At 40.9% G+C, this 20,620-nt stretch overlaps 2 protein-coding genes across 6 annotated transcripts in view; one reads left to right on the forward strand and one right to left on the reverse strand.

The window, feature by feature from the left end:
* The window catches only part of nup188 (nucleoporin 188), a 192,141-nt gene that overhangs the window by 74,283 nt on the left and 97,238 nt on the right, over window positions 1-20,620 (reverse strand). For all 5 annotated transcript variants that reach the window (XM_087143590.1, XM_087143591.1, XM_087143589.1 and 2 more), the window contains 9 exons: window positions 20,554-20,598; window positions 19,908-20,000; window positions 18,877-18,999; window positions 17,945-17,992; window positions 17,186-17,272; window positions 15,037-15,119; window positions 13,354-13,425; window positions 12,414-12,456; window positions 11,150-11,350 (listed from right to left, as the gene is read on the reverse strand). In XM_087143590.1, the coding sequence (XP_086999716.1) occupies window positions 11,150-11,350; window positions 12,414-12,456; window positions 13,354-13,425; window positions 15,037-15,119; window positions 17,186-17,272; window positions 17,945-17,992; window positions 18,877-18,999; window positions 19,908-20,000; window positions 20,554-20,598 (795 nt within the window). The remainder of the gene's footprint in view (window positions 1-11,149; window positions 11,351-12,413; window positions 12,457-13,353; window positions 13,426-15,036; window positions 15,120-17,185; window positions 17,273-17,944; window positions 17,993-18,876; window positions 19,000-19,907; window positions 20,001-20,553; window positions 20,599-20,620) is intronic.
* LOC110989594 (uncharacterized) lies at window positions 2,862-8,026 on the forward strand. The gene is made up of 7 exons (XM_022254096.2): window positions 2,862-2,995; window positions 3,082-3,349; window positions 3,697-3,857; window positions 4,591-4,716; window positions 5,084-5,234; window positions 6,520-6,653; window positions 7,706-8,026. Exons 1-7 carry the CDS (start codon window positions 2,876-2,878, stop codon window positions 8,024-8,026), a joined length of 1,281 nt encoding a protein of 426 aa, XP_022109788.1. The 5' UTR covers window positions 2,862-2,875.

Genomic DNA, 20,620 nt, shown 5'->3' on the forward strand with positions numbered 1-20,620 from the left:
GCCTACTACCACAGTGATAGAATCAGCGTTTAATATGCTTTGAGGTAAATCTAGGTATGCATGAACTTTAGGTACACCTTGTTCTTAACGACAAGCGAGTTAGCAGTTGTTAAAAACAACTTAGTGAGAACATGGACTCTTCTATTGCTCACACTCAAACTACAGCTTGCATGCTGATTCACATGTGAAAGCTTTCTGGGTGTTGAAATGACTGCAGCACCTCCAACCACATTTTATGCCATACAGCGCATTGTGAATCTTGCCGAGAGGCCTCATTTACCGTAACATGCCTAATAGCTGGGGGTGGGGCAAACACCATCCCCTTTACATTTTCACTGATATCGTTACAATACATTTTTTTTTCTTTGTGCCAAGCCTTCAGGTGTAATTACACTGATTTTTACAGTCATTTTTATCTTAATTTTATGCAAATTGAACATACGTGTACATCGTATCATACCCTACTCTCATAAAGTACCCATTACTGGAAGGCAGCTTGGCTAAAAATAGTAACATTTCCCGGTGACATGCGCTCAAAGCATAATAGCATAGGCTGATATGCATGACATAATGAACCAAATGAACTTCACAGGTGTAAGACTTGAAGGCTTTCATGGTGAAAGTACTATAATTAGTGCGGCATACTTTTATTCCTTTATGAAGAGTTGCCAGGCAACATGTCAACAGAATCCCTGGGGAGTGTCCCCTACTAAGTTTTCAACATAACCACACTGTCCGGCATACGATGCACAAACACTATTAGTTACGGCAGCATACTTTTATTCCTTTATGAAGAGTTGCCAGGCGACATGTCAACAGAATCCCTGGGAAGTGCCCCCTACTAAAAGTTTTCCTGTTATCTTGGTGGAAAGGGAGTTCACCTGTTTTTTAAGCTTATATTTAAAAGGCCACCTAACCAAAAATGCAAAAATATTTCACAAATCTACTGATGTCACTTTAAAGTATCATCTTTGCCTCTACTTGAGACAAAAAATTATTGCTTTAAGTGTCACCCTCATGCTCTTTGTGCAGCTTGCATTGAAGTCTATTTTTAGAACACACAAAATTGACATTTTTACCTCACATTTGCCCCTTAAAACGTCAACTTACGGGGGGTCTCAGAATATTTTCCTTTCAGTTGTGATTAGGGCCAATGTTGTGGTGAGGAAATCTTGGGCAATCGTAACCCGCTGTGCCAGTATTGCCTCCAATATGGTCATCTTTCACAAAACAGAAAAATGCATTTTGGGTCTCTTTTCAGTCTTAATCAATAATTAAAAGATGCTGTAAACCCCTACACTTCTTCAACAATGTAATCAATCTGATGCGGTTGCAGTGACAAGATTTTGTTTAGCTGGTGGTAGAGTGGCTAGAATGCTGGGTTGCAGGGCTTGATTCTGAGTCATTCCATCTTGCTTTTTTCCAGCCTAAAGAAGTTGCAAGATTCTCTTTTTCATTTTAAAAATTGATTCCTATATCTCATTGCAAGTAAGTTGTTTTTCCTTTGCTGATGTGTACCATAGCTCTGAAGTGTGTTTTAAATGGAAAACGTGTGAAATTAAAATACATATATCTAAAATGAACAAAGGCATTTTTTTCAAACCACAAAAAGCGGAAAAGCCTTATGTTCTGATAAAACAGGCATTCATGTAGAGCCTTTAATTTTTAAATTCATATTTGACTTATTCGCAAATGTATTTGGTTTATTTGAGAGAACGATCATCAACCATCATCAAACATTTTGGGCTACATTGTTTATTTCCACCACTGCAACTCCAACAAAGCTTTGCCTCAAATGAGTAATTTGCTAACAGAAGGGCAAAAATGCTGTATGGTAACAGCTTGATATTGATTGGAAAAGTCTATTTTGTTTAATTACACCAAAAGTCCTGTCATCATACAAAGTATGAAAACATATGATTTTTGACCAAGGATAAATGTCTGATATTTACGTGAAATGACTCTAAAGTGGTATAACATGTAACTCAGACATGATGGCCTCATCGCGACATCACTATGAAATTTTACCTACATGTAGAACAGGTTCCTGCCGATAAACCAGGCAATATTCAATTTAATTGGAGGTGTCCTAAGATACTGGCCTTTGAAGACAGCACCCAGAAGGTGGTGTCACATGACAAAAGCTGCAGCTTCAGTTGGTCTGCTGAAAACAAGGTAGGATTCAAAGGATTCAAACAACTAGAGTTTTACAGAACCCAGGAAACAAAAGAAGACAAGTTACATGTATCTCCACTGGTACATGCACATGTACGTGGTATTTTCCAGGACCTTAAATAGTACAGGATCGTATGCAGGGTGTCCCCAAAAATGAAACCCAAAAGAATGATTTATTTTCTCCAAAACTATTCAGGGTTTGTTTTTTTTTTTCCATTTTTTTTTTCCCGGCTAATGTGAGTAAGGTGATGTGGGAGGCCAACTACACTGGCATGAAAAGACTCTTACGTCCATTTTGAAAAACTCGGCGGGCGGTACCGTTATTGTTCAATTATTGTTCTGTTTCATAAAGGTGAATGACTTTGAAATTATTGCTAGGAGAACAGGGATTTCCCCAAATCAGGCCCACAGAACATTTTCTTTGGGTATCTCGACATTCCCTTTCTAATCTGCCAAACAATTCAAAAAGCATACGTGTGTGCGATGGTGAACTGTTGTCACTTTTATAAATGGTTGCTAGGCAGACTGCAGTCACACAAATGAATTTTGTATTAGCGATAAATGGGGTACTGCTAAGAACTTTTGGGGGAAAATGTTTGAATGTCTGTGCTATGAAATTTTCAGTCAGTGAGCACATAAAAGTCGACGACGCAAGGACGGCAGTCAGATATTCTGCATTGCATTGCCTGAGGAGGTAGGCATGATGGCAGCATCAGATAGTGACAGTGCATGCAAAGGTTTCTTTGTAACTACTGACCTACCGAAAGATGAGGTGGAACAACGAACAAGACGGCAAGAATGGGATATATTGGCATCTGAGGTAACTCGTGATTTTTTACACTCTCTTCCAAGTGTTGCGGAAGGGGGATTTAGCACTCATCTTTCCATCTTTGTGCTCTATGGCAGGGCGTAAAATCTTCAGAGACTTTGTCCTTGTCGTCTTGTAATCTTTGTCGACTTCCGCCGGAGATTCTGGAGATGAGAGACCTCACCAGACTGTACCTGACCTACAACGACTTGGACGAGCTGCCTGTCGACTTCAACCAGCTGAAAAACCTGAAAATCCTGAACCTGGGCTTCAACTCTTTTCGGCATATTCCGCCTGTGATTTTTGAGCTGAAAAATCTGGCGGTACTGACCATGAAGAACAACCAGGTCACACAAGACCAAATAGGTAAGCAGTGCAATCAAGATTTTTATTTGTCTGCACTCTTCTCCGTACATTGTAGGTAGCATGGGGGGAATTTAAACTCTTCAATTTTAACTCGAAGGTAAAATTTAAAAAATTACATAGTGAAGCTCTTGAGGTTGGCTTTAAGAAAATCCTGTGATAGTGAAAAGTTCTGCATGACTGAGTCTAATTTCCAACTGTGCATGGGTTTCAGTGTAAGTGGAGATTGGGAAAAGTTTTTGAAAGCAGCCAGCCAGTGCTTTACCAACCATGTAAGACTAGCCACTAGGCTCTCGACCAACAGGAAAACTGTCTCAGGTGTTTATGAATTTGGATGCAATATTATTCAGGTAAAGACATCAGCCAACTGACAACCCTCGAAGAAATCTATCTGGATAACAACAAGCTGGAGGCATTTCCAGAGAAACTCTGTGACCTTCCAAGGTTGAGAATATTGAAGCTTTCCAACAATGCCATTAGACAGATTCCTGAAAGTATAAGTAAAATGAAGGTATGAAGTTTTTCCTTAATCCCTAAAAAGCAATGGGGGTAAGGGACTCGGGGAGAGGGTGAAAGGGGATTGACCTCTCTGCAGGACATAACAGTGTACCGGTACTTCAGATACATCGATTGGGCAAATGAAATATATATTTCAGAGACCTTTTACAATTTCATGTTCTTAAATGCATGTAAATTTAAGAATCTAGGACAAGTCCATGTTAATCATTAAACAAGGTAGAGACATGAAATCCCCATCACACTCAAATACAATCCTACTAAATCCTCAAGAAAATCAGAAGAGCGTGGCCAATCGTGGTGAGATCTTGTACATGTACATTGTCGTAAGAACTCAGTGGGAACTGATACAAAGTGAGAGGGCCTTCATGGAGGGAAAGGTCTAGGGCTGAGTCAAGTCAAAGACTTCACTATTTGAATATTCCACTTCAATTTGATCGAACATCCGAACATTCAATCGTATTGACTGGCAGATTGTTGATGAAATGTTACCAAACGAGACTATAGAATTTTCAACACAATGCAGTGAGACAACTTGTATCTTACTGCCACATTTAGGTTGCATTGAAAAATGAACATAAAGGGGCCTTTTTTTTTAAACTGAGCCAAAAAAAGTCCTCCTTTGCCAAGGCTAATAATGTACCAGTAGTGGAAATCTGATCAGCCATGCAACTCCAGGTACCAAAAATTTTGTCTGTTAATCATTTTGTCCTGTGGCACTTTTTCAGACGTTGCAAAGTCTCAACATGCAATCTAACCGACTGACGGCAATTCCTAAAACTGTTGGAGAGCTGCAGTCTCTAGAAACGGCCTGTTTTGCCCAGAACATGATCCACACATTCCCCTTCCAGGAGGTGAGTGGCATTTCACATTTGAAGCCAGGAAAGTCACGTGTGACTTTCTCAAGATGTGATATGAACAAGAATGTGTCATCCTGTAGTATTTGGTTTTAAGTAACTGGTTTTAAGAGAGTGTGAGAGACTGTGTTGTCAGCTTTATTGAAAATTCAGGTTGAAAAAAAATTATCAATAAAAAGTTAAGTGATATCCCAATATTTGAAGTTTTAATATTTAAAGTACTTCAAGATTGTTCACCACCAGTCAAAATTGTCCCAGGTGATGTGTTGAACGGAACAACTATACAAATCTTTACCCAAAGTGCACCGCACCCACACTTGCAACAGCTAGCCGAGTGACCAAGGGGCTCTAACTTCTTCCACAGGTGAAGAAACTCAAGAGACTGCGTGACCTCTGCCTATATGCCAACAGACTCACTGACAGAGACGATATTGAGTGGTGCATGCAGCTACTTGCCAAACAGGAAGGCATGCTGCGTGCCGAGGAGAACCGATGCTGCCTTCCCAGACTTGGAGGTTAGTGCATTATTCGATCCCACCACAAAAATTAGGAGGAAGAATATAAGATGACAAGTACCAACTGTTGCACTGACAATCACATCCTAGGCATTTAATCAGCAAATGTATGAGGCCATTGAAGTGTTACACAGCACAGTTCACATCAAATGTCATTATCATATCTCATACATATTCATGACTGAGAGCCAAAATTCTCACTGGTTCATTCATCATCACCGGCAAAGGACGAGTTAATAGAGTAATGCTAAAGTCACATACTTTAATCCAATGACTGTGCTACTGAATGCATAGATTTCTGAATTGTTTGGCCGTGGCTTACAAGCAGATGCTGCCGATGGCATTGTAGATTCATGGCTAATTTCAAGCAAAAGCCGAAATAATTTGGACATGGCCTGACACAGGGCTAGGCAGATTTCGTCGTTACTAGTAGCAGAGTGATGGAACTGAAATCATGAGAATGGCTGTTCAAATGACCAGACTCCAATGTACATGCACATGCAGAAGGCATGGCTTCAAATGCCTTTTGTATCTGCCCTGAGTTGAAGTGCGCTCTAACCAGCGAAAGGAAGGCAGACGGGTATGAAGTTTTCCAGTCTGGTTTTTGCTCGCGTTTGGTCAAGACTGTTTTTATTCTTTTGGCCAATGCACTGTGCAGGCGACAGCACGGACAAGCACAGCTGAATAACACTACCACTAGAGAGTGCTACATTCACAAGAGACAAACTGCCAGAAAACCAGTCTTGTAAAATCCGCAAGGCTTACCTGAAAAATTTTGAGCATATCTCATGCGCTCAAGTTACCGTGAAAAATTGCACATGCGCATTGCCAACAACTGCACATTGCGGAGACAGGCACCCTTATGGTGCGCATGCACACCAGGGCATGTCGCCTGCATGGCGCACCAGTCAAAACAGTAAAACCAGTCTTGGGGCAAGACTAGCTCGCACTCAGCGTGCACGTGAAGGCCACGCATTCCAGAAAAAATTTGTTTTGCATACTCAGCATGCTCCGCGTAAAACATGCAAAACCTTGCACACCTATGTAGTGAGTTAGTACCAAAGGACTGCTAATTTCATTTAAAAGCACGCCCTCTTCTGTTCCCACTCAGAGCGGACTGGGTGAGTCAGCTCCGTCGAAACACTACCAGCTTGTCGCCAACATGCGTAAACCTTAACTTGAATAAATTTGTTACTTTGCATCGCTATTGTAAATCAATGTCAAAGCTCCCTGGGACAGAAACACTCCTGTTTGCCTTTCTTTATAATGACGTTTCTATCGATAGGTGTGTGCGACGGCCCTTTTAAAGTGTGGAAACATGACATTCTCTGGATCTGTGATAACGAGGAAAATGTTAAATCCTGGGTGAATAAGATGGTCAAAAAGTTAGAAGCGGAGAACTTCTTTTCAGCAGTACATGTAAGTAATTAATCAGCTGACCTGAAAACTTACAAAGTGTGAACCACTGCAGACCCACTCACTGGAGAAAACAGAAACCTAAAGTTGTTTTTTCAGTATGCATGCAAGCCCAAGCACTGCCAAAGTTGATGGGTGGAATCCTCGCTACTGCGAGATCACAAGAACCATTAAGACGCTCATGTGGCCTCTCTAGTTTAGGCATCCACATAGTCTGCAAAAAATTTAACCGTGTATCATGTTCACGTTTTTACCAGTGTTGCAAAGAACATCTGAGAACCAGGCACAAAGAAAGTTGTCATTTCATCTGAAACGCTTCTAAAAAAATGCGATGTACATAGACACAAAGGAAAGCACATCGTTGGCTTGTTTTTCAGAATGCAAATCTCTTCACACGTACATACATCACACATACATCTTTCGAGGGAGGAAAAAATGCCTCACGACACTATTTGTGGAATTAACTCCAGACCAGAAACTACAAATATTTTTGGCTTTTCAAAGTCACATAGTTTGCACAACGAAGTGCTGAAGCAACACCATATTGTAAGAAACTGTGTGAACACTAAAAAAAGGTTCCAGTGTGTTCAACTCACCATATACATGTGTAAGTCCTTATAGCAGTACTACAATCAGACAGTTACCGCAGAAACACATAAAAACTGGACAGGAATTAATATTGTCCTCTGAGAGAGGTCTTTTGTTAAAAGTGGTCCTTAGAAATGCCTGTGAGCGCAAAATCTGCTGGATATTGGTTGTATTAAAGGGCCCACGCCATTAGGATCCAATGAAGCCAGACATCAAGTATATTTTATGTATAAAAGAGTACCTCATTTTCAACTGAATTCACACAAGTTGGCTAAGAAAGAATGCCCGGTATACACGTAACAATCATATCCGTGCATACTTCACAGACACTGCTGTTGCTTCTCTTGGCACAAGTCTGATACTAAGAATAACCATAAGGATGTCAACTGGGACACAGGCCAGCACAAAACACTTGGACAATCATAATGTTGACAAGGGTGTCCTGTCTGGTTACTTTCACTGTCTAGAAGTGTAAACCAGGCAAGTCCACGCTGCCAACTCTGATGAGAAGCAGCCGGATAGTGTGCGTGGTGTGCACCAAGCAGATGTTTGGGAGGTTGGATGGTAGCAAAGACCCAGCAGAAGCCATCAGGAGTTACCTGAGTCAGAGCCCAGAGCACACCATCATGACCCTGGCTTATGAGGCCACCGGGATCCATACTCTCCTGATGCCTGATGACAGGCCAAACGTTCAGCTGCAGAGGAAACCAGATGATGATGGGGACTCAAAGTTCTTCAGCAAATTGTTGGATCATGTGAAGAATGCCCCCAGAATCCGCAAGCCGTAGGAAGGGCTGGGTCACACTCAAAACCAATGATTCTACCCTACGATGAAAAACTACAACTAAAAGTGGAATATACATGTACATGTACGAAGGCCTATTCACCCTGAGAGTTACTTACAATCTTTTACACACTTTCACCTGAGAAGTGTGTACCTGTTACATGTTTAAAACACGGTCAGCGATTATAATATGCCATTCCTGTACTTGTGCATACTTCCATAAACTTTTGCTGTGATATGTGCACGTTTGCATGACTCTTCAGAACTGAAGCTTATGAACAAAATTCCATTACTCTCCCTGGTCAAAGGAACCCTGTTGACCCCTCTCCGATTCTTATACTCTGTTGCTCTCAACACTTTAATTTACTCAGGAGGACTTGCAGGGTCGATGAAGCTAGAGCCACAGGCTACAAAGAAAGTACTTTGCCTTTGAAAGATTTCAGAAGGTTCAAGTGAAAGTGCCAGGGGTGTTAAATAAACATTCCTATTTGCATCAAGTGATCTTAAAATTATTTTTAAAGATTTGGGAAAAATGCACAATGGTATGGTCAGGAAAATCAGACTACAAGAAAGTGGCAAAACACAAAACCCTTTCAAAGCAGATTCATCAAAAGGTATATGTATGGCGTCCAAATATGATCCTTGTGCCCCTCTGAAAAGTTAGTGTACAAAATTTATGGCCTTTGTGGAAAATGAAAAACAAGAAGAAAAATTGGTACAAAAATGATGGCTTTACAACAGAGACTGCAGAAAAGTTTTGAATAAGACGCCAGTCATTTTGTTAGGACATAGGGGGTCGCATTCCTGAATTATCTTTGATTAAATGTTGAATATTTTGTTCAAAACTTTGATTGCCGTTGTAAGTGGATTACAATGAAATCATGCAACTATCTGTGAACACTTTACCAGAATTCAACATGGGAATTGACATTAGGAAAAATTGGATGTATCCAGACTTTGAAATGTGTGTTCAAAACTGACTGCTGTGTAGCTGTGTAGATTGCATTGTGTAAGATGATATAGCTGGTTTTTTTAATGCTGTAATGTTTGGATGTTTTTTAAATGAGTGAAATGCATAAAAAAATTGTGCAGTAGGGTAATTCCAGAAATTAGGAGTCCATTTTTTTGTGCGTCCCTGTCACATCTGACATGATTTTGCATGTTCAGGGCACATTTTCTAATTTCCAAGAGTGATAAATTAAAATTAATGCAAATTACCTGCCAAACAAATAGTAATAGAATGAAATCAATTCCGGCGATATTTCCATGTCAAATAATAAAGGTCAGATGTAACAGAGACACAAAAATGTCACACACTTTTGGAACCCTAATTTCTGGGATTACCCTGTGAACAACACCACAATATTCTAAGCAGAGTGTTGAAATGTGGGTATTTTTTCTTTTATAGTAAAGGCACAACTTTTGGTGAAGTTGGGCTGTTGGTATTTTGACAACACATCACACATGTAGTTGTGTTGAAAATGTGTTGCATAAACACGTCTTGTTTCTATGCTGCAGTGGTTTGGGTGGTTGTGACCATTATGTTCAGTTAACAAGTTGTGATTGGACTTGTGAGGAATTTTAGAAATGAATGAAAATGACTCCAAATATTTTGAGAATTCACCATAAAGGCTAGCTTTAAAAAAACCAGGATGGACTTGTTTAAATTTCGAAAAACGTGTTTAAATATTGGTTGCTGTGTGAATTTAATGACAACTGCTTCAAGGTCGAGAGGACCACTTGACCCAAAAAAATAAATAAATAAATAAAAAGAGCCACCGAGATTGGCTGAGAGTTATTCTGTCTTATGAAATTCTTTTGAATGTTAGACTGCATTTAGTGCAATGTGCTTATCCTTTTGAAGTAAAGTTAAAACATGACAAAGTAACTTGTGAACTAATTACATCAAAAATACTTTTTAAGTTTTAAGTTTGTTTTCAAGAAATCTGCATTCATACATTAAAACTTCATGTGGGCAAAAGATCTGTTGAAACCCACAGATTCCGACCAAACAAGGTATATGTATATGAGTTTCTATTGAAATGAATATGAAAAAAAGAACCAAGGCAACATCACACTGAATCAATGGAAGGCTTGTATTGACTAAAAACAAGGAATTTACTAAACACACGCCTTTGTTACAGTTCGCCGAATGCCAATAAAGTACATGTACTGGTTGATAAGAAGTGCTTAACTATTTGCCAAGAGTATCATTTCAGGCAGATATTTACAAATCCGCAGGAAAGAACTGGTTCTTCAAGGATTCAATTAAAAAAAAAAAAACAGACAAGACAAACAACCCCCCAAAAAAGAATACACCCCAAACCAAACTCCAGCTTGTGACCAATGAAATGTGGCAATATTGTACATGCTCCTCCTTCAAATGTTTCCCTAAAGGAAAATCTACAAAATGGCTGGGACAGATAATTTCTGTACAGTTCACTGGCATTTCATCTTGACATGTTTATGCTAATGAGAGTGACCTGTACTGGTTGTTGTGACATGCTATTAGAAGAGGAAAGAGACAACGCGCAGTGGCATCCATGTTATGTGCAGTTGGTCACAAAAGCTTGGCCTCTGTCATCACAGCAAACTTGATCCTTTATCGGCACACACTCTCTACCTTTATTTATTACAAAATTTTAAATCCCAGTTCTTTCACAGAATTCCACGCAACATCTCAGACGGCCCTTTTTCATCAAGGTCCCAGAAACAGGAAAGTAAATTGACAATGAAAAACTGTAAATCAGCATGTCCGCCACATGCAAACGATATCATCGGCTTGGACTTGCACTGTAGCTGAGAGGGAACCAGCCACACCAAGGGCACCAGTTTTCCTGTTTTCTCCAGCATTGCAGTTTTTACCCTCATTTCTGTTCAAATAAATCTGCAAACAATTCATCCAACCAATCACTCCCCTTGCAAATGGCAAATACTAAAAGTGCAATATTCCAACAGGATCAGCCCAAAATGAAGCAAGTCTGAGGTCTTTTGGGAACAGCAAAACGCGTATGCAAGGTTTGCCCAGCAGCGCCGCTTTACACCAAATCATAAGCGTGCTTTGTTCTCAAACGACCTGTTCCAAATTTGACACTGTCTCACTGTCTTAAGGGAAGCCATGACTTACCTCCTTCTTCTCTCCGGCGAGGTTGACCAGTTGACCTGAGATGTAGCGGAACACCTGCAGCTGTACGGCCTGCTGGCCCAGCCTGCGCACCCCGGCCATGTCCCCCTCGGGCCAGAGGGTGCAGTGGAGGGCCAGCCAGGCCAGGAGGACTGGGCCGTGGGATGGCTGGGTGCCGAGATTCTGGAAGATGGAGGTCAGCTCCTGCAAAAAGTTGACAAGAGATATACTACTTTAAGACTGGATTAGTCAACGAACAGCACAATTGTGTTGAATGATGCCATAAAGTTCCAAACTGGGTCCACACAACATGTTTTACACAGTGGTTGTTGAGTTTTGGTCGGTGTTATTCTCAGCCCTAGCCGGTTTAAACGCGTGGCAGCTTTACCTCCAGAACTATTTTGTCAACTTCCAATACCTCAGGAAGCTAAAATTGGCTATCCATCCACAAACCAAGTTCTATCAAGTACAACTGATATTTCAGTCAATTTGAAACCGAAAATAAATTACTTTGGAATGGACCCCTACAAGCACACCCATGGATACAATTCAATAGGCATCACTGTATATATTGTGAGGTTTAGGCAGTGTGGTAGCTTATTCCTTTAGTTTGATTTTTTCGATATGCAACTCTGGGAAACTCTTCAAAATGTTTGTTTGCTCTCAGCTCTCATTTTGGTAAGAATTCAAATTTTCTTTGGCTCACAATTACAAAATGTGTTGCCCACAAAGTTGGGCTTGGGGTACCTTAAAGGCCATTCACAATCATCAGTTCTTTAATAAGTTTAGGAATTTTGGGGGGGTTGATGTGAATCAAGCAAGAAAACAGAAATCCCCGTAAAACATTTGTATTTGGATTGTATCTGCCTTGACCGGGAGCACACTCCCCCCGTCCATCGGCTAGAAAGAGCCATGTTGGTGTTCATTTTTGTTGGTAGCGATGTGACTGCAATGCTTGCATTTCATATTCATTCACAAACCAGCAGTGCGCAGTTACAGCCAAGGGAGCCTCCATCGCCAGGAATATCGCACCCTCACTTGGTCAGCTCGGGGCCCATTGAAAAGCAAGAAAATTTGTTAAGACTTAAAATGGAGGCAGATGAGTCCACACAGTTAAAAAAACTAATATTTAAAAAATGCTGAGATTCTTGACTGACCACCAATCTAAATTTACTCATTGTCATTTGCACATCATGCTTTGGTACTGACCAGCAGTCTCATTTCACAATCATCATTACTGATTTCAGCGTAAGTAAAGTTTACTTACCCCAGCTAGCTTTTGGTCTGACACAAGACGGTGACTGGGTGGTCTAGGAAAGAAAGCAAACACCCAGGCCCATCATTTCATCTGTATCTTATCTAAACACCAAACTTGTGAATGTACGAACAAAAAGCTGACTTCAAGATGCTCTACAGAAAATGACAGCAGCAAGTTCCCACCGGGTAATTGTGTCTGACTTCAGTCACAGCACAGAGTGAAGTTGGATTGGAAAGGTTGCAGTGAGTGTAAAATATGCCACGTTTTTCAGGGGAGTTATGTCGGCATAATTGACTCTTTGCTGATATTGTTGCAGTGGTAATCGGCCATGCGCAGAAGCACCCCCTCATCGGTTGAAAAGAGCCAAGTTGGTTGTTTTGGGGGAGTGTCCATTTTGTTGGTAGCGATGCTACTGCAGCGCTTGTGTTTCATAGTCATTCGTGAACCAGTGGTGCGCAGTTACCACCCAAGGAGCTTCCGTTGCTAGGAAAATTGCACCCTCTCTTGGTCCAGCTCGGGGCCCATAGGGATTAACATCAAACACAAATTGAAGCTTGAATCATTCCAACAGGTGGATGAACTACATTTTGTCATGCCCATAACCATGGCAAGAAATACCGTTTGAAGTCAATGTGCTTTGTGCACTACGGTATACAACAAAAGTATGAAACCTCTGGTAGAATGCTTGATTCCAAGCATGCTGGTTTTACCCAAATCCTCACAGAACCTTCTAAAATACACCAGAATGTTTTGGAGGATTCTGTAGGATTTAGGATAGTAGAGTCCAGCTTCCTTTAATTCATATGAGGCATGATGCGCCTCAAAAATGGAAGTACAAAGACTGTGCAGTAAAGTTCTGGAATAGTGAATTAGGGTACACCTTGGTACCAGTCCGGCTCTTGCAGAGGTCCAAAAATGTAGCAAGTTGGCAAGGGAGGTTGTTACTTACTTGTCCGAATCTGGTAGGCCAATCAGTGCATCCAGGTTCATGGACTCAACTAGTAGCATACCACACAGAAAGCTACGGCAAAAATGACAAGCAAAAACGAGAATGAAACATGTAGGCAAATGATTTGGAAATACTTTGCTTAAAGGTACGGTCCATCATCTGTCATTTGTGCATTACGTTTCTTTGAGGCAACAAAATTACTGAAATTTAAAGGAGGGAGCGTCAGAACAAACCTGATGAAGTTTCGGTTCAATGAATACTGAATATTCTGAGAAAAACAGTCTTGTCGGATTTTGATTTCAGATCAGAAGTTGATGAGTCATGTTGTGAAACACGCCTGGATTCAGCATGTGGGACACATTTTCACGTTCACTCATATGAAGATATGCAACGTCATGCACTGAAGTAATGAATTACAGTAACCATTCATGCGCGTGTTGCGTCAATGCTTGCTAACGCTTCTAGTGGTAACTTTCCACAAATGCGTCTTTGGACACATCATTGGAAATGACCTTTCATTGTTTTCTTCAAAATGACAGCTTGCCGGAAGAAAAATTTCACAGGTAGTTATGTCCTATGGCCATCTTCGAACCAAGTATGCTTTTCAGCAATCATTTCATCAGTTACTTTTTGATAACTACAAATGATGGGCTGTAACCTTTGAGAGCACATTGAGGGAAGAGCATGTTTTTGATTTTGCCCTTTTGTATACAAAATCATATTCTAGTTTAGGCTGTGAAACACGCCTGGAGTGAGCAACGTTATGTTGCTACCCTCAACACGGCTTTTATTTCACGCTGCAAGGTCCAATCAGAGAAAACAGCAAGGGACCATGTGCCCATACGATTTTCCAGAGATCAGTGACCATTCCCGTGGGCAACAGTTTGACAGCCGTACCTTGTGAAGAAACTTGACTGTGAGGCTCATTGTTTAGATAAACTGAATTCTTGACTGCATGATATAATGGTCACTTCTTGTGCCATGGGCGGGTTGTCATCATAGCTCCGATCGAGCACCGAGTGCTGGCTCCGTTTTTCTCAAAGCTTTTGCCATTCATAAGCTTAGAAGGCTTGCTTACCACCTAATACTGAATGCAGTGCTGCTGCCTTTGCCTAAGACAAGCCGAGGTATCTCAGGTCACGAGTCAGTGACCCTATTAACCCTAAGGGGGAGTGGACCAGAATTTAACCCCCCCAACAGTTTTTCTGATATTGAAGCAGTGCATTTTTTTTCAAAAGCTGAGTCTTTAGGAATTTTTCCCGTAACTTTTTGTGGCCATTTTGACAACACTTTTGTGAAATTTGAACATACTGTTCTCAAAAAGTGCCCTTTTTTTCTGAGACAGGTCAGCAAAAAGGTATACTTTTTCCACCATAGTGCTCAATACACATGGGCTGGCAAGCGCGTAGCCTTAAACAAATGACGGAAACAACAAAACCACATGTCAGATTAAGCTGAAACTTCACAGTTATTCAAAAAGGACCGTCTCCAAATGCATGCGAAGATTTTAAAAATCCGGGTATGGGCCGGCTGATTTATTACGGGAGGGAGGGGGAGAATTTTCCACCCCCAGTTGTAAGATGGTCCACAATAACTCAGCTCTTTGAGGATTAACGCAGTGAGCAGCAGCTTCAAGCAGCCAGACTCTGGTCACATCCCATCGGATGCTGACAGCGCACTTACCTGATGCGTGCTGTCAACCGGTGGGCCAGCTCCTCTGCATCCAGCAGGTATCGGTAAGGCTGACGTGTCCCAAAAGCTTGTTTCTGAAAAAAAAAAGTTTCAAAACCTTAAAAAAAAACTCCAGCACTGAACAGCTGGCTGAATTTGAGACTGTAAGAAGTTGAAGCTTTCTACTTAGGAACACTGGACACCTCAATAATTGTGCTGTCATCCATCGGCAGAAAAACACCCCAAAAACAAGCCTGAGTGATCTCTGAGGGTGATCTAAGGGAATTCTTGGGATTATTATGAACCCCCCAAAACCTGGTGGACACTATGCCATACACCATCGACCTCCATTTGGCTCTCTGAGCAGGAAAGGAGCACCATTCTCCTTCACTGACTGGCAAGTATCTCTCCACACTGACAGTCATGGTGATAGGTTCCTAAGATGTACAGAAGATATTTCGAAAAACTGCCAAGGGGGGACAGGGGCACAGGAAAGTACAATACCAACAATAAACACTGTTATGGGCAGACCTGCCAACCAATAATCAAGTGAGAAAACCATTTTACAGCCAGAACCACCATACAAAGCAGATTACCTGACGAAGCATTGAAATTCAGTTGGCAGGTCTGCACACGGTGCTGAAATATAGAGAAAACATTCTGAAAAACCACCAAAGACAAGCGAACAGGAAAGTACAACCAAAAGATATCGCTGCTCACAAAAAAGAATAACCCTTCTGATGGTTTGTCAATATCACAGGATCTACATAAAACATTGACAAATTCCAACAATGATGTGCGGTACGTCTGCCAACCGAGGGCTCAGCATGAGTTGGGATAGGCAATGTTTTGGATACAGTGGAACATTTAAAGGACCACGGGACATTTGTCAGTGGAGTCTGTAATGACACCAGATTAAAATGTTGAGCCCTCCAACTACTGTTCGATTCAAGTATCTTTAATAGTGCAAACATTTGACTTTGAGCTGAATACCCTTCTTAACCACTTGCTGCCGGGGGCTCCAGTAGCGGAGCCATAGGCCCTATATTCATGGCCGGGGTCTCTGAACTCAGACAAAGGAAACAGGGCCCTGTAACAAAAGACCGTACTCGGAACAAAAGACCAGGCTGCTGGGCATTACCAACATTTTTCACTCTCAAAAGTGGAGATAATCTAGCCTTGTTTTGAAACAGTATACCAAGGTTTGGGGTGTTGAGAGCGAGCGGATTACCATCGGGGACAAAAGCACTCCACCATCGCAGCGCTGAGCCACACAGTACTGCTGCACGCTAATCTAGCCCCTATTGAAAAGAGGTCAGCAGTGCACTGAGTCAGGTTCATGAACAAAAGAAAGTTATATAACATTGCACAATCTGGGCTCTGTTTACAAGGCTGTGGGCCTGGCTGAAACACTCGGGCCTCAATGAAGGTCACCTGTCAAACTAAAGTAGTGCCTAAAGTTTACTTCATGTGGGTATAAACGGCCGTTAAATGAAATGATGAATTTTTGAAGAATTTTGAAGAGAGAAAACATGATAATTATCCCAGCCCAGCATCATCAACATTGATAACTAATCCCGGCGCGAAGTGGTTAATGGTGAAAATCTCAGTGAGTTGTTGATATCACTCCAAGAACAATTTTCTGTTCCCAGATATTGATTTTTAACTCTATCTCCTGGTGTTCAACAATTCAAACTGCTTTCCACGTTTGAAATCAAAGTAATACAGACAGTATTTCTTCATGCATATTGGATTTGACTTGAATCTGACCAGGGGTGAGACTGAATATAAACTTTCCGCGAAATAATCACCAAAGATTTTGAGGGCCCACGGCAACGTAGGGTCTAAGGCATACATTTGTGCTTACCTAAAGGTTCCCCAAATATCCATTTCTTGTGGTCTTTATCAACTTTTATACATAAAAAGCCTTACTGATAAACAAAGGATTTTCCAGAGTTTAAAAGAAGTTATTTGAAAAATCCTGAAATTAGGAGGAACCCTGAGAAATCTCAGCCCTGTCGACATTCCGTTACTTATGGAGTTGTCAAGATCTTGGAAAGATGTCAGTAAAGATCTCAAGTACAACATGGCAAGGGGCTTCCTGAGAGTAAGTTATCTTCAACTGAGATTGGTCTCTTATATTTCAACAAAACACCGATACCTGGAAAAGCTGTGCCAAATTAAGAAGATATCCTGACGGATCGTCCTGGTCTCGGACGTACAACAGAATTATCTCCAGTAGCTCACACTGTGTTGGAAAACAAACGGCACGTCAGTGAGTCTTGGCAAAAGGATACAAACTTTCTGGGTATTATTTTACGGATTTTTTTTTGTAATTCATGAGTGAACCAAAAATTTGACAAGATTAGGACTTAAACCAGCTCTATAAATCTCTGAACGAATGTACCCTTTTTCTATAAACTCAGCTACAAAGTTTTATACTTGTGCTTGCTTCCTGCAATTGATAGATTTTCTGATACATATGACATTCAAATATTCAGACAAATGTTTTTCGTGTAGCCATACTAATCCCACTGGAATGGATGGTCAGCTTAGCAAACTCTGTCAATTTTTCAATATTGGCCTGTGGAAGGCAAATCCAGTCTCTCTGCCCAGCTGAGCTAGCTATTCCTTGTGGCCTTGTGAAATCATGGTCAGCTGTCTTTCTTGCTTTAATATGCCTTTTAAATCACTTGAATGTTTGCCTTTGGACATCTTATGTTTATTGTAGGGTTGAGTAATCAAACCAGCCTAATCATTATCTCAGTCCATTTGGATTCTTTGCTGGTGACGTGATGAAGGCCATGTGGAGGGCGTAAGCAAATCCGACTGACAAAAAGTTGCACTCAAAGGGCTGAAATTTTCTTAAGTGAAAAAACTGTGACAATAGATACAAAAACAACCCCATTACTTCACTGACCTGTTCTGTAAGACCCTGAAGACACCATCGGATGCTGTGCCTCTCACTCTGTACACATATGGACCAATAGGGAAGCAGAATGTATAAAGTCAACCAATGACAATAAAGCTATCATGCAAAGAACATCAGAATGAACCAATAGGAAAGCAGGTTTTATATCAGGTTCAATCAACCACAGTGTGCAGGCATGTGACTGCCTTGTACTACACAATGACCAAAACCACAACCAGCGCATGTATTTCATCTTTTACGAAAGAACAAATCTGCTCTGTGAGCAAACAAGGGATGGCGTGCTTTTATACAGCAACGATGGTCATTTGGTGGAAACTCATCGTGTGCGAACACGCATATCTGTTTTATGTACAAAGTGTGGACATTCCTTTGTTCTTCAGTGGTTAAGGAAACTTGAGGAAAATGCTCCTTTTTCTCCCACTAGGATAACTCCTTCGAGCTGGATGTTTGATGATGATTTCCTGGACTGTTCCTTGTTCATTTTGCCACCGATAACCTTGACCCCAAAATGCCTCTGAAACTGTTTTTCAGAGAGGGGGAAACATTGTGTGGACGTGTGCGAGTCCACACAAAGCCATCATACCCTACATTATGTGGACTTCTTTAGTGCAGATGTCCACACTATGTATGTCACGCCAGCACCTGTGTTTATAGCGTGCTTGGTGCGGGCCAGGCAGGGTACGCACAACCAATTCCTGTTAAAGTCTACGGTCTGTGTGCACGTGCCATGCACAAGCATGATTTCCTTTGATAAACTTGGAATGTATTCATGATCTTTAGTAAAAACATGTTTGTGGATATGTTTTAGTGGAGTTCAGTGCTATAAACAATAGCCGGCTCTATGCATGTATTTGCCAAGCAAAATTCCCGGCTAAATTGGATCCAGGTCAAAGGTCACTGGGCGTCAACTTGTTACAAACCATTAGGGGTCCCCTCTTGTGCCTGCTGGGCGCCGGTGAGTTGAAGCTGGTCTCATATTGCTGCAGTAACATATCACACACCTTTCCCTTCTGCAGCTTTAAAACGCACTCCAAATACTGTTCCTGCATTTAACAAAGAGAAAGAAAAAGATTACATTATCTGCAGACCGATCCCTGAAGACGCCATTACTAGGGGGTGCCTTGTAAAACTTCACACTGTTTTGGCTGAGGAGCCATATAATGCGCAGTCCACACACATGGTGCCACCACAGTAATGCCGTCTAATGCTGGTCACCAAAGTAGGCCGGACTCCATGTTTTGATATGAGTTTAACACTAAAGTTGCCAGACACGACATTGAACAAGTGGGGCTTTATTGAATTGGGCCGTCAAAGCAACAGTATACAAATATTAAGCTAAAAATCACTACTGAAACACCAAATTGGAATTTACATTCATCAAATTTTAATTCAAGAATTCCAAGCGGAACAGTAACGTTTGAATACATTCATTATCCAATGTTGTCCGCTATGAACCAAAATACACGCCTATGCTTTCGTTGCTATGGATATAGTTCTTTGGTTGCTACGGGTATAGTTCTTTGGTTGCTACGGTACAGTTCTTTTTCAGAAAGAGACGGCATGGTATAGTCTTTTTGAAGCGGTGGTATAAAAATAGTAAAACTAGCAAGCGTCAAATTACACACTTTTGGCCAATCAAGATACTATCCTTATTCTAGGACAATGTGAGCTTGTTTCATAGTACATTTGTTGTTGGATCCTGTGGTGGCTGGCAGGCTTGGGACTCTAAAGGGACAGTTGACCAGTCGGATCCTGTTACACTAATGGCTAGCTCTAAACTGTGGCAAAAGTCAATGCCATGAGGGTTAGGTTGATTAAAATGGAAAAGATTATTTGAAATGCCAAAATATCTACTACCTGTTTCATCAACTGTCAATTTTGATCATGGCTTGGTACCCTCTGAATACCCATACTGAAAGGCGTAGAAGTTCTGTCTAAATGTCATGGTTACCTGGAATGGATGTTCTGTGTCTCTGTGGAAGCTGAGTAGATGTTTGAGGCAATGAAGGAGCATCATGCGTTCTGTGTGGTAATACTCCCATACCTATCAAATCGATTGATAATCAATCAATCAATTAGGAAACAGCGATCAATCACTAATCATCACAAACCAATACCCTATGATAAATCACCCAATGATCAATGATCGTCCATTTATTATTAATTTAAATCTCTGAAAGAGCGATCAGTAATCAACTACCCCTGACAAATCATTGAAAAATCAACAATTGATAAAATTCAAATTATTTATCATTCATTGATAACCAAAAACCAAAGTCGGACATTGTCTGAGCAATTTTCTCAAGAATGAAAAGAATCTCAATTTACTGATTAATTAATAAATCAATTAAAAGTTCCTGAAACAATCATAAAAATTGTAAAATTTTGGACACGTAAAACCAGCCAAAAGTTTTTAGTAGCAATGGCTGGCACATATTACACATTTCTGGCCCAAAAGGTTGTTACAATTACAATCTATTGATAAGTTCACCACTCACTTTGCATGTTGTAATACATTTCTAAATTACTGGAAATTTCACTCACAGACTCTTGCCAACATGAATATGTCCACATAAAGAGTTGGTTTCTGTCATTACCTTCTGAAGCAAAGCCTGAACACTTCGTTCGTCCTTCAATATTGACTACAAGAAATGAAGAAACAAT

This window comes from Acanthaster planci, linkage group LG11, assembly GCF_054643075.1.
Source record: "Acanthaster planci isolate LZ-2023a linkage group LG11, COTS_SCS, whole genome shotgun sequence".
Classification (NCBI taxonomy): Eukaryota; Metazoa; Echinodermata; class Asteroidea; order Valvatida; family Acanthasteridae; genus Acanthaster; species Acanthaster planci.

What these genes read in the sequence shown, in the direction of transcription:
- LOC110989594 (XM_022254096.2), top strand. Translation starts at nt 2,876, where the DNA reads ATGATGGCAGCATCAGATAGTGACAGTGCATGCAAAGGTTTCTTTGTA. An exon ending in GGGATATATTGGCATCTGAG is followed by an intron (nt 2,996 to 3,081) that starts GTAACTCGTGAT and finishes GCTCTATGGCAG; the next exon opens with GGCGTAAAATCTTCAGAGAC. An exon ending in AAAGTATAAGTAAAATGAAG is followed by an intron (nt 3,858 to 4,590) that starts GTATGAAGTTTT and finishes GCACTTTTTCAG; the next exon opens with ACGTTGCAAAGTCTCAACAT.